The sequence below is a fragment of the Pollicipes pollicipes genome, unplaced genomic scaffold (assembly GCF_011947565.3).
Source record: "Pollicipes pollicipes isolate AB1234 unplaced genomic scaffold, Ppol_2.1 Scaffold_7231;HRSCAF=8579_pilon_pilon_pilon, whole genome shotgun sequence".
NCBI lineage: Eukaryota > Metazoa > Arthropoda > Thecostraca > Pollicipedomorpha > Pollicipedidae > Pollicipes > Pollicipes pollicipes.
In genome coordinates, this window is record NW_023597034.1 from 25,772,209 (window position 1) to 25,785,780 (window position 13,572).

Consider the following 13,572-nt stretch of genomic DNA (forward strand, 5'->3'; position numbering starts at 1 on the left):
CGCTATTTGACCTGCCGACACCGATGTCGGGGCGGCGAGGCTCGTCCTCAAGATGGCCTGGTTTAGATGCGGAGCAGTCCGTTCCGATGCGCGTGCGCCGCGCTGTGTTGGTGTCCGTTGACTGGCTCCACTGCCGGCTCCACTGTCCAGTCAATCGTGAGCTTCTCCTTTCTACGGTGTTCTTGCGGGAGCCTGACAGAGGCCGGTAACAGGCCTCTGATGTCTCACGACAACTTTTCAAAGGGCGATGAGACGCGCTGGTCAGTCTCAGGTATAGCTGCGGCTCCCCGGGCGTTCAGAGTGAGAACAAAAAAGTTAATTTGCTCAAGGCAAGGAGCACGTTCACCATAAAAGCGCACGCTAACACCGAGCTAAAGTCACAGAACTCGGGCACCGGAAATCGGCTTCCATGTGTTTAACCGTCGTGTCGGTTTGCACACCCAGAATATTGCAAGTTCATGTATCGTCAAGGTTTTTTTTTCAAGAACGTGCCAACGGGTACGACAGCATGACCTTTGCTGTAAGATGTAAATGGAAAACTGGGACCTTCTCCGGAATACTGTGGTGCGCAGTGGGTGTGGGAATCCCTTTCCCACTCTTTCATCTGGTGCCAGTGGCTATCTTGTCCCGTCGCTCGGGCGCGCTGTGTGAGGCCGCCTGTCGTCAGCGATCTTATTGACCTCCCGCGGCGGGCGGCCGCGGCTCCCATGCATCCTGGCCGCATCCTACATTATTTGCGCTCGTCTTCCGCACGCGCGGCGCTGGGCATTGATTGTGTCCGGTCTGGGCCGGCCGCTGGCAGACCCCCTCCCCCTCCCTCCGTCTCCTCCCCCTCCTCCTCCCCCACCCCTGACTGAGCCGGATCCGGACCTCCGCGCCGCTTGCTAACGCCAAGGTCAGGCTGAGCCCGGGTCAGGGGGGGGGGGGGGGCTCGGTGGCTCTGGGGGGCCGGTCGGTCCGCCGACGGCGCCACTGCTAGCCGGTGGCGCTCGTCTCCCTCCCCTGGGAACGGTCGTTGACGGCCGTCTGCCAGCGGTGGGCGACGCCGCGGTCCGAGCACGCCGTCCTCGTGCTTGCCCCTGCAGACGAGCTGGCGGCCAGCGTCTCTCTGGGGCGTGTCGGTCGGCGGCCGTGAGCGGGGCGCCCGTCGCGAGCTGGCCCGTTCCGCCACATTCGGCGGCCCTCTCCGGGCCTGGCCGTGCGTCACGCGTCACGTGACGGGACGTCCCTGGCCAGCCGGTGGCCAGCCGTGGAGCTGTGACCCAAGCGCTACCCTGACCGCGTCATGCCGTCGGCAGGGCTACACCCAAGTCGATCGACATCTGGTCGGTGGGATGCATCCTGTGTGAGATGCTGAACAACCGGCCTATCTTCCCGGGCCGCCACTACCTGGACCAACTGAACCACATCCTGTCTGTGCTGGGCAGTCCCACGCAGGACGACCTTCAGTGCATCATCAACGAGAAGGTAAGCCGGCACACCAGCTGTCCTTTCTGCCGAACCGTGCTCCGGGCGGTTTTTGGCGTGGTGTTGGTTCTTCCTCAGCGCCATGTACGTTGTTGGGCACGAGCGCTGGTTACCCTCCGCAATGTCTGTATTTGGTCATGTTTTGTGCCCGCTCTGTCCGTGTCGCGTCACTGCTGGGGTGTGACGAGCCGGGCCAGGGCGGCCCCACCTCTTGTCGGGAGCGGTGCTCGGGGACGGCGATCGGCACCGATGCCGGCCGCCGCGATCAGAACAGATTGATGGCTGGCGGCGGCCGCGCCGCGCCCGGCGAGCTGTTACAAATGGGAGCCAGTGCCTGATCGACGGCCCCCCGAGGTGTCGTCGGTGCACCTGCCTCCCCGTCCCTGCCGCCGGTTCCTGGCCTCCCTCCCTCCCTCTCCCTCTCTCTGCCTCCCTCCCTCTCCGCCTCCCTCCCTCTCTCTGCCTCCTCTTTCCTCCCTCTTCCTCCCCGCTCCCGTCCGCTGCGTTCCTCTTCCCGCCTCCCTCCCCTTTTTTCCCTGCCTCTCCTACCCGCCTTACTACTTTACGTCTGCCTCCCGCTTACTGCTTCCCTCCCTCTACCTGTCTACCTGTCTTTCTCTGCCTCCCTCTTCCTGTTTCTTTCCCTTCTCTTGATTTTTGTTTTGTTTCTCTCTCTCTCTCTCTCTCCTCTCTCTCCTCTCTCTCTCTCTCTCTCTCTCTCTCTCTCTCTTCTCTCTCTCTCTCTCTCTCTATCTCTCTCTCTCTCTCTCTCTCTCTCTCTCTCTCTACTCTCTCTCTCTCTCTCTCTCTCTCTCTCTCTCTCTCTCTCTCTCTCTCTCTCTCTCTCTCTCTCTCTCTCTCTCTCTCTCTCTCTCTCTCTCTCTCTCTCTCTCTCTCTCTCTCTCTCTCTCTCTCTCTCTCTCTCTCTCTCTCTCTCTCTCTCTCTCTCTCTCTCTCTCTCTCTCTCTCTCTCTCTCTCTCTCTCTCTCTCTCTCTCTCTCTCTCTCTCTCTCTCTCTCTCTCTCTCTCTCTCTCTCTCTCTCTCTCTCTCTCTCTCTCTCTCTCTCTCTCTCTCTCTCTCTCTCTCTCTCTCTCTATCTCTCTCCTCTCTCTCTCTCTCTCTCGCTCTCGCTCTCGCTCTCGCTCTCGCTCTCGCTCTCGCTCTCGCTCTCTCTCTCTCTCTCCCTCGCGTCTCCGTCTGTACCTGTATCTGTACCTGCATCTGCATCGGTATCGATTTTTGTCTCTCCCGCCCCCTCCTCCCTCACTGTTGTCCCGTCGATCCAGGTTATGCGTTGCCTTGGAGCACGATGCCCATAATTAACGCTAGTCGGGCCTGGTAATTGGTACTGAACACCCCTCACGAATCATCAATAAAAGTCGAGTTCCGACGTCACTCTGCCGGCCTCGCCGACCTCTGACGTCATCCGACCGGTCTCGCCGGGCTCTGACGTTATTCGACCAGACTCGTCGGCCTCTGACGTCACTGACTTCGACGATGGTTGGAAGCAGGCCGCGGCGGTGACGGTGAGGCTGGCCGCCGGAGAGCCTGACCTTGCGCTGCGATGGCGCCGCCGCTGTGTGCGGTGCGTGTCCCGCCACTTCGCGGCGTGCGATGCGCGTCCCGCCGTTTATGTGCGGTGTCCGATGCGCGTCCCGCCGCTGTGTGCGGTGTGCTCCCCGACGCTGTGTGCGGTGTACGGTGCGCGTCCCGCCGCCGTGCGAAGTGTTTGGTGCGTGTCCCGCCGCTGTGTGCGGTGTGTGGCGCGCGTCCCGTCGCTGTGTGCGGTGGGCGGTGCGCTTCCCGCCGCGGTGTGCGGGGCGCGTCCCGCCGCTGTGTACGGTGTCCGGTGTGCGTCCCGCCGCTGTGTGCAGTGTGCGGTGCGCGCGTCCCGTCGCTGTGTGCCCTGTTTGGTGCGTGTCCCGCCGCTGTGTGCAGTGTTCGGCGCACGTCCCGCTGTGCCACCAGCGGAGCCGCGCCGTCGCCGCTGCCGCCACGCACCGGCCGAGCTGCACCTGCTCGGCCCGGCCCGGCCCAGCCCGCCAGCCGTCGGCAGCCGCCGCCGACTGACATTATGATCGTTGCAGGCGCGAAACTACCTGCAGTCGCTGCCGTACAAGCCGCGCATCCCGTGGACGACGCTGTACCCGGACGCAGACGCGCGTGCCCTGGACCTGCTGGACCGCATGCTGACCTTCAACCCGCACCGGCGCATCACGGTGGAGGACGCGCTGGGCCACCCCTACCTAGAGCAGTACTACGACCCGGCTGACGAGGTGGGCAGGCGCGCAGGGGCACGCTTGGGGCGAGAGAGGGCCGGTGCGCGTTTCAGAGTTGTCCGTATTTTGGACGGCGAGCAGACCGTGCTTGTTGTCACGGTGCGCGCCTCGCGTGATGACGATTCCTCGACCAGTGTCCGGTTGCAGTGGTGGGGTTCACGCGCGGCCCGCGCACGCCGCGGTGCGCGCGTGATCACATTTCTGTACGCAAGGGTCCGCGGGCGTTAGCGGTGGACCCGCGTCCTGGTGTCACGGCATCAGTGCTACGGTAAAAACGGCTACCAGCAGGAGCGCTATGACATCAGCTGTACGTAACATTACTTCTGCCGCAAAAACTTATACAGACTGTTTATACGCCACATTGCCTCCACTGCGGAGGCTTGTACAGGACATGAGTGCTATACGACAAAATTTCTCAAAACAATGAACGAGTCATTGCATCTACTGCAAAACTTGTGCAATATTTACTTTTATGCAGCATGACTTCTACTGCAAAAAGTAATCATGCACGACACGAGAATTACACGACAAAACGCGTACCCGTCATTGAAAAACAGCAGAGACCTGTACAGGCTTAACTTATGCGCTGCATTACCTCCACTGCGAAAATCTATGCACGTCATGAGTACCACACGACAGAACTTATACTTGACTTACGTCTACTGTAGGAACCTATATAGTCGTAACTTTTCAGCTATTTTACTTCTTCGGCCAATACTAAAATGTCATATTTGTGCAATAAGATACAGGTCACAATCCACTAACTCCAGCCGTGGATGGACACACGATGGTGGTAGTTCTGCGTGACATTCCTGTGCGAAACGTATTTTCATATCACAGATGAGGGTAGATGGGGCCACTGACGGGACACGAAACTACCTTCCCAGCTCGGCGTTCACTGAATCGTGACATTCCTTCTACTTTAAAAGTTGTACGCGTAATTGAGCTCTTGCAGCCCAAACCACGGCCTTTGGTAAACACCGCGAACCGACAAAATTACGGTACATGATCAATAGATAACTTTTCGTATCAGCAGCACGAACATTTAATTTTAGTATAGCCCAGTTGGGGTTCCCCCAAACCTGCCATTTTTTACACCCCTGTTTGGTGTCCACGCATCCGGCGCTTCGCAGCAAGCAGTAGAAATGCTGTTGCTTACATGTCAAGACTATACGAGTTTTTGCAGTGAAGGTCATTACAGCTACATATTTTTGAATAATAAGTTTTGTCGTGTGACTCTAATGTCGCGCGTAGGTCTGCGGTAAAGGTAGCGCCGTGTATAATCAACAACTATAAGTTTTTGCAGTAGACGTAATGGCGTATAAGTTTTGTCGTGTAGCACTAATATTGCGTTTTAGTCCTTGCAGAAAAGTAAAGTCATGTATAAGTAATGGCTGGTGTATTTTTGCAGTGGAAGTAATGACGAGTATATATTTTTTAACTCAAATTTTGCGGTGTATCACTGTCGCGTGTAGTTTTTTTTTGCGGTGAAAGTAATGCTGTGTATAAGTAAAGGCTGCAAAAGTGTTGGCAGTAAAAATATTGACGAGCGTAAGTTTTTTCCAGCATGTGCTTTGTCTTGTAGCACTAATGAGCTTTACAGGTGTTAGCAATAGAGGTAATGACGTAGCACTGTTGTCGATGAGAGTTGTTGTAGCACTAATGCGGTTTACAGGTGTTAGCAATAGAGGTAATGACGTAACACTCGTGTCGATGAGAGTTGTTGTAGCACTAATGCGTGGAGCCCCGTGTCCCGCCGGGAGTAGTCTGCAATATCGCGCCTGCCTCCCACCGGGGTCGTTGACTCGTCTGTCGCGTGCGCCGCCCACCATCGGCAGTCGGTGATCAGCCGCACCACCGGGCGTTTCGCGTGCTCTGCTCGCCGGCGGCGGGGCGGACTGGACGGCCCGGTGTCACTCTCGCTGTCGAGTGTGGCCCGCCCCGGCCAGCGCTGGTGAGCGTGCCGGCGGCGGGGCGGACTGGACGGCCCGGTGTCACTCTCGCTGTCGAGTGTGGCCGCCCCGGCCAGCGCTGGTGAGCGCGCTGGGGGCGGGGCGGACTGGACGGCCCGGTGTCACTCTCGCTGTCGAGTGTGGCCCGCCCCGGCCAGCGCTGGTGAGCGTGCTGGCGGCGGGGCGGACTGGACGCCCGGTGTTACTCTCGCTGTCGAGTGTGGCCCGCCCCGGCCAGCGCTGGTGAGCGTCACCGGCCAGCGCTGGTGAGCGCGCGAACTCGCAGGCGTACGCGCTTCACCTCCGCACATGAAGGCCCGCAATGGCACGCCATGGCGTGCAGTCCAGATAGCCCTTGCACATGCCGTCCAACGGCCTTTTCTGCGATAGCTTCCGACAGTAAATGACGCCGGGACATTTGTGGCTGCGTCATCTCCGGGTTATTTAATGGGGTGGTAGTGGACTGACGCCATTTCCACCACACCTGGCACGTGCAGTTTTAAGAGGGTGTGACGTGTGGCTGACTTGTTCGAGGGTGTGTATTTGTGGGGTTAGACTTGCCTCAGCGGGGTCAGACTTGCAAGGTTGTGATGTCAGGCTGTTTGCAAGAATATGATCTTGTCAAGTCGTACTATTTTAGGGAAGGTGGGATGGTCCTGTGTCGTGGTCTGCTGCGGTTGGAAGACGCAGTCCACCCTCCTTACGTCCGAGTATCCGCCCCTAGGGGAGGACGGACAAGGAAGCACCTGTTACGCGGGCCACTGACCCCGCCGCCGCTGGCACCACGCACACTCGGCGCACACCCCCGCCCCGCCAGCAGGCCCGGGCCGAGCCGCCGCCGGCAACGGGTCGATGTAGGCGTCGCCGGGGCCGCCCGGCCGGCCCGGCCGGCTGTAATTGGTGGCGTGTCTTTGGCCGGGTCCGGCAGCCGCGCCACGGCCGGCGGGGTCGAGTGCGCCCTGCGAGGCCTGACCCGTTCGCCGACGGCCTTCCTCAAACGCTTGTCGATTTTCCCACGGTGGAGGCCAGCTTTTGATGTAAGAACGGGCATGTGGTTGGGCCATTTTGACTTCAACCCCCGCAGGTGAAGCCCCCTTCAACGGACCGGCGCTTTGTTGCATTGGAAAACTACACAGCCCCATCTCTCACTCAAATAACAGGTGACGCGTCTAGCGCGTAGATGTGATAGGGGATTTCGGCGTCACCACATGAATGCTCGAATTATTTACTAAGCTCGCCCCTGGCTCCTCCACGTGCAGGCCTATTGACACCTTTCCATCCGCAAACGAATGCCTTCATTCTGGAAGGCTGTGACGTCCGCGCAGGACGCTGGCACGCTTTACCAAAGCCGACTGAACACCGCTGGTCCCGGTGTCAGTGTCGCGGCGCGCGGCGGTTCCGAAGCCACCACGTGGCCGTGAGGGGTCGGACAGGCACAGCACACCCCGCAGGAGGTAGCGCTGCCCTCTCTGAGGCTGGTCGGCCGGCGGCGGCCGGCGTCTCGGCGGCTCCGAGCCTGGCAGCGCGCGGCGCCGTCGGTCCGACCCCGGCGCCGCGGCCGGCGCCCCTGCCCTGGCCCGCCGCCGCCGTGGCCGGGCGCCGTCCGGCCCTGTCGCACTGCCGGCGGCGCCGCTCGTGCTGCTCATCGCTCTGACGACGGGCGTGTCAGGCGGCGGCACCGTCGCCGTCGGTACGGCCTCATGGGCAGGCGGTGGTCGCGCCCGACGTGTCGCCGCCGCTGAGTAATTTTCCGGCGCGCCGCGAATACGGGGACGTCTCCGGGCAGTTGGCCGCCATTCTATTACCGTCCTGTTTTACGATGTCGTTGGCGCTGCGGGTATGGCTTCAAGTGACGCGCCGTGCAATGCCGTGGCTTGTGCTGTTTTCCGCGCGATGGCGGGCTGCTCGTGCTGCCCCGCCGGAGGAGGCCACGGCGCCCGGGAATGGCTCGGACGTACGCCTCTTCGCCGCGATTAGTGTTTGGCATCCCGCTCGGGGTGTTGCGTGCCTGTTTATCCTGGCCTTATTGCGCGCCGGCCTCTGTGCTGTGGTGTTTCCTGAAATAGCAGCTGATTCGCGGAGCCGGGCACCGACTCGCCACGGCGCGCGCGTGTGTCTTGTTGGCGGCTGGATGACGAACGTGCGACGGCGGAGCGCGAGTGGTGCGGCGAGCGGGCGGCGGCTGGGCTGTGATGACAGCCCCTGGTCGGCGGCGTGTGTGCTGACGTCCGCCTGCCCTGCCTGTCCGCAGCCCGTGGCCGAGGAGCCCTTCACGTTCGAGACAGAGCTGGACGACCTGCCCAAGGAGAAGCTGAAGGAGCTCATCTTCCACGAGACGGAACAGTTCAAGGCTGGCGGGGGCACGCACTCGGCGCCCGCCGTCATGTAGAGTCGGCCCGGTGAGTGACTGCGCCGCCTGCCCCCGTCCGCCCGCTTCCGGCGCCGGAACGTCTGCCGCTTGGGCGTGGACCATCCCTGGTCACGCGCGGCCGCGCGCTTACGGGGGCGCGCGCCGGCTCACCCGGGAGGGCCCGTTGAGTCACGTCACAACGAAGCCGTCACCTCTTGGCCCAGGGGCAGACTGTGTCAGGTTCGTGTTACGTTTACCTCCCAGTCCTGGGTGGCCGGACGGCCTGGCTTGCTCAGTCCACGCGGTGACGCACCTCTCTTGAAGGGGGGGGGGGGGGAGCTAGTCAGCCTCTACAAATGTCGTGGAAAATGTTAGTAGTGTTATAAATTTCGCCGCGTGCACGAGGTACCGCCTCCGCCGTCGGCAGCCGGTCGGCCGGCCCCGTCCCCGCTTCTCGCCCGCCGCTCGGCGAGGACCGAGTCTTGTCCCGGCGCTGCGTGACGACGCGCGGGGGTGGGCGCGTGGCGACGCCGGCGCCGGATGGTCATCAGCGGTACCGTCATACGATCCTTGTCGCTCCCCGAACACTCGTCTGTCTACATCAGAGCTGGAAACCATCACCGGGGCGCCTCGTTTCGTCGAAGTTGGTGGAGACGCCCTGCACCTCATTCCGGTTGACTCCCTGAGCACCTTTTTACCTCTTGGGAAATTTAACTCGCCACGTTCCCTCGCACAGGACAGTTTAGGCCGTGTGACAGAATGGGATCGGGCTGGCAAGAAAGTTACGTTGTGTTGGATTCCTGGCCACGTTGGAGTGGCGGAAAACGGGATGTGATGTCGCTGCGAAGCGGACGGTGCAAGCGCCGTGCATACGCTCTCGGACAAACTCGGCAGACATTTACCCGGCAATAAAGTCCCCTGCATGGCATATGGCGGTACTCCTGAGTTACGACGGCTAACAACAAGCTCACTGCAGTACAATTGCAGCTAGGCCATCTTGCTTCCGCAAGGTGCGGAGAGAGGAGGGGGTCCTCTGCAGACTGCGCGTTGGCCATACGTTGTGACCCATGGCGATCTGCTGAGCTCGGCCGGTCGGTGGGCCCTCCTCTCAGCGATGTGGTGCGCATCTTACAGTGTACCACGTGCTCAGCTCGTGTCGACGCTTTGGGTACCACACATCATCGCTGGGGTCCTGCGATATTTTCGATGACTTTGTAGAATCATGACAGCTAGTTCCGTTTCTAGAAGACGTTGTCTTTCAGGTTATACGTGCACCCCACTTATTAGGTGAGACCGTTGTTGGCGCAAAATGGCGCCAGGAGTCGACGCTCCCGAAGAAACCTAATCACCAATCAGAGCGCGTGGCTGGTGCGCACGCCTACCGCCGCCGCCCGACCGACGGCTCCGCAGCCAGGCGGCGGCGCGACGCGCGACTGCGACTAGCGGGTCGGGTCGCCGCGGACGGGGCACTACTGACGGCCAGACAGCCGTGTGTAGTTCGTGGCAGTAAGAGAGGGGGGAGGGGGGGGGGGGGTGCGGGACTTCAAAGGGCTGTGTTTTCGTGCTTTTTTAATTTGAGTCTCCAGGAATAGCGCCAGTGTTTGGCTGTTTGTGTGCTCGTGTTTGAGCGAGAGCACTTAAGAATCCATATAAGCTCTGAAGCCTCGCCGGATCGCTGAAATTGACTCGCTCTTAAACGGAAGCCGTGCGGAACTGAAGATAGCTGTGGCTTAAATGGATGCAGCCTTCATTGATGCGTGTAATTGGGAAGGAAAACATGTTTTTGTTTGACGCTGAAGGCAGGGGATGCTGCTTCCCCCGAGTTTTATTGTCAAAAGCATATTGCGATTGCATGTTGTTTTTTTTCATTGTGCATCAAGAATATGCTTTCTCACCTCATAAACGAACACCTGTCATTTATATGCTACTAATGTCGGCACATCGTCACTCTGCCGCTGGAATCAAATCGAGCACGGAGCGGTGGTAAAGCTGTCTTCGTCGTGCCTTTTCCACACGTTTGCAGCCGTAGACCGCACGTCCAGGTCAGCTGACCTGGTGTGTTTGTGTCGACTCCTGTGCCGTTTAGTTACCGGGCGACCGTGCTGACTATTGTGGCTGCTGAAGCATGCGGCGCCGACCGGCCAGCATTCGGGCCGCGTCCGCATCGACGACGGCCCCCGGCAGGGCGGCGCCCGCCACCGTGTGTGTGTTTGTGTGTGCGTGTCTGTGCGATGACTCTGCTGTCGCCCGCCCGCTGACGCCGTCTCCGTCTCCAGGTGGGGAGCAGTACGTGAGGCCCGGGCGACCGGCAGGGGACGTGCGGCCCGCGCCCGGCCGCCGCGCGGTTCGGACGCCCAGCGGCGGCGGCGCATGCGCGCGCCGTACCCTGACGGCTGGCGCGCGCCCGCCGCGCCGCCACCGCGGAGGCGCTCTCGGCGAGTGCGCCGCGCCAGACTCGGCGAGTCTTCGGGCCGCCGGCTTGTCGACTGGCGGCGAAAATGTGGCGGCGGAGGTCGTAGCCAGTCGGCGTCCCACCGCTGTTCGAGGCGTCGCGCCGCGCCCTGGTGCTGCGTCCGCACGCGCCGCAGTGGTGCCGTCTTCCGGCGCACGCGCTCCGACCTGAGGCGGGCGCGTGACGATGGGCCGCGCCGGTCCCAGCCCGCCGCCTGCTTGCAATCAGTACAAAGGCTGTTGGACGAGCGAGGACGGCGCCCGCCCGCCCGCCGACCGGCAGCTCGAGCTGCTCGAGCGCGGCGGCGGCCGCGGCGCTGCGCGGACGGTTCGATGTTTTTAGCGCTTGCTTTTCAAAGCCTTGTCGATGTGACGACGTCCCGGCGCCAGCCTTCCCGACGTGGTCTCGTCCTCTCCGGCTCATCATTCCAGTCGAGACGCGCTGGGCCGTCCAGCTGTGGTCGGGCCGCGTTGGCGCCGATCCGCGCCGCCTGGTGGCAAGCCACAAGCCGTTAGCTCGAGAGTCTGCCGCAGGGTGTCGCTGCAGCCGGCTGGGACCGAGGCGTGTGCTTGCAGCCCACAATTGCCGTGGTTTTCCTCGCCTTCCCGCGCGATCGGTGTCCGCTGCCCAATGTGTAGTGCTGGCAGCACTGCTGGCGCGTGGTGTCTTGGGCGAATGGCATCCCCTTGCCCCGACTGGCTCCATCGCCATCTCTTCCACCGATGCCCGACAAAGACCGCCGGCTCCTGCTGGGCGGAAGCCTCTGGATGTGCCCGTTCGTTGTACCCCGTGGTCAGCCTTTCCACCGGCGATCGCGTCCGAGTGCCACCCGAACGTGGCGGCCTGGCCGGCCGCGCGCCCGCCACCTGTGCCAAACTGGGAGCGGCGCGCGCCGCGTGCGGCCGCTGCCGGGGCCGCCGCTGGCACCCCGCCGCGCCGTGCCGGCCTCTTCCGAGCAAGACGCGCACGCCGCGCGCCGCGTCTGTCGCCCAAGCGTCGGGCGTAGTTTTCTGAGCGAGTACATGGACATCTTTTTGTAGGAGGCTGTTTAAATTGGCTTATTGCGGCATTATCCGCCTATGACTGTGCTCCTTGTACAAGTTTGCACATGTTTGCAGATTGACCACGATTTGATTATGTAATTGTTACGTGATATTCGTATTTTCCTGTCACCACAATAAATGTTCGATCATGTCCGCCAGTGACTTTGGTTATGTGCGTTGTCGCTGGTATGTTGCAGCGTAAGCTCGCTGTGAAGCCTACCGCATTGGGCTGCTTCATTTCATTTTGGACATTGCGGCGAAGCATCTGGGCGGGCACTTCGGTGCCGCACGCTTCCGCTTCGTATTCACCGTTTCTTTCGTCCCCTGTTGGTTGGTCGACGGCTTGGCAAGTCGGCTTGGAAACCCAGCCGGGCCTCCGTGCCTTGCTTGACTAGGACATTCCCTTATTTAAGCTGGTGACCACAGCATTCACTGGCGGTGGCTCCCCGCTGACGCCGAAGCCATTCACCTTATTTTCCGAGATGCTCAGGCCGGTCGGGCGGTCGTGGACACTAGGTTGGTGACCAGCTCACAATACACGGTCATCCCCTTTGATCTTTACAAAGGCGAAGCCCACATCACGGCGGCGCTCTGTGATCAGCCCGATGTCGCGAATTTCGGTCAGTCGCGCACTTCAAACAATGTTACGGTCAGTGACCTGCTAAGGGTGATTACGGCGGTGGCGGCGGCCATTTTTGGCGTCCGAAGCCTAAAACCGCTACAGTGACAGCCCGAGTGATACGCCTTATGATGTTCCACAGACATTTGTTTCGTGCACGCACGTCGGAAGCTACTTTTGGCCGGGGAATTTCCGGCAAGACATGCCCAAAGCCAGGATATTGAATGCTTACAACAACTTTTAAGTAAGGTTTTGCACCGGTTGGTTGTCGTCAGCGGTATCCGTAAATGATGCTAAAACGCCTTATTGGCCTGGAAAACAGCGTGTATTGTTCGATAGTTAATGTGCGCGGAGTGTCATTCGCATGGTTGCACTGGTTATGAGTAAGTGGAATTAGATATACCAAGATGTAATATGAAGATAATGTGAAGAACTCAGTAAATTTTGGTGTCTGTCAACACAGCCCGCGCGCAGCGCATGATATGTCACACAAATGGTCCTGTCAAAATCGCTGAAAACGATGTTTATGACGCATCTCGACGGACTGAACACAACGTTATATGCTTAAGTGTTCGGCGGATGCGACCCTTGGGTTTTCAGGGCCCAGGGACCTAACCAAGGGGACTTTACCTACTACCCCCCTTTGAGCCAACAGGTTTGTGCCAGATGTTGGGTGATTTGCGGGACCACGGGCTAAATACGCAAGATTTCGGAGACAATGTGACATTGCCTCCCACCCCGTCCATCCTGAAGAAAATTTGGGTGGCGTGCCTAACAGGAGTGCATCTAAACTACCGGAGCGAACACCTGAAAGAAGCGTCAGACGGCACATATCGTACACTCTAAAGGGTCGTCGACTTGCCCAGCTCAAAGATGTCCTTCAAAAACATCCCCCCGACGGACTTCTAGTTAGAGGAAGCGAGTGGTTCCCGCTTGCCTTGCTGCGCGAGGAGACGACGTCGTTGGCGCCTGGACTGTCGTCGCTACAGCGTTGGCTCATTGACTTGTGTCTCAACGACATAGAGGAGGGGTGCATTCACGGCGAGCTGGAAGACAAAGAATCTATGCCGTGGACGTCATGCATGACGTCATACCATGTGCATCCTGCGCCTTCCGATTTCGCAACGACAAGAATTCCACGTGGCGTCACGTAGAATCGTTGCCGGGCGCGCAGAATGTTTGCCCGCGATTTGATCCAAGTGAGACGGAAATGCCGCAAAAGATTCAATTATGAATAAGGCAATTTGCGTGTCCGGGACTGACCATCAGCGCTCCTAAGGTGTTTTATACATTTCAAACGATTTAATTTTCTGCTTCCATAATCAGGAGCACCGCAGTACCTGTGAACAAAAATATTCCTGTCATTGCATGCGCATTGATTGTCGCGGCATTTACGAAGAAGTGAACAC

At 60.0% G+C, this 13,572-nt stretch overlaps 1 protein-coding gene across 1 annotated transcript in view; it reads left to right on the top strand.

The window, feature by feature from the left end:
* The window catches only part of LOC119109133 (mitogen-activated protein kinase 1-like), a 29,490-nt gene extending 18,940 nt beyond the window's left edge, over positions 1–10,550 (top strand). Inside the window, 5 exon segments of the mRNA XM_037232693.1 lie at positions 1,299–1,307; positions 1,309–1,467; positions 3,556–3,744; positions 7,951–8,098; positions 10,326–10,550. Of these exon segments, the coding sequence (XP_037088588.1) occupies positions 1,299–1,307; positions 1,309–1,467; positions 3,556–3,744; positions 7,951–8,088 (495 nt within the window). The 3' untranslated portion in view covers positions 8,089–8,098; positions 10,326–10,550.
* The last annotated feature ends 3,022 nt before the right edge of the window (positions 10,551–13,572 follow it).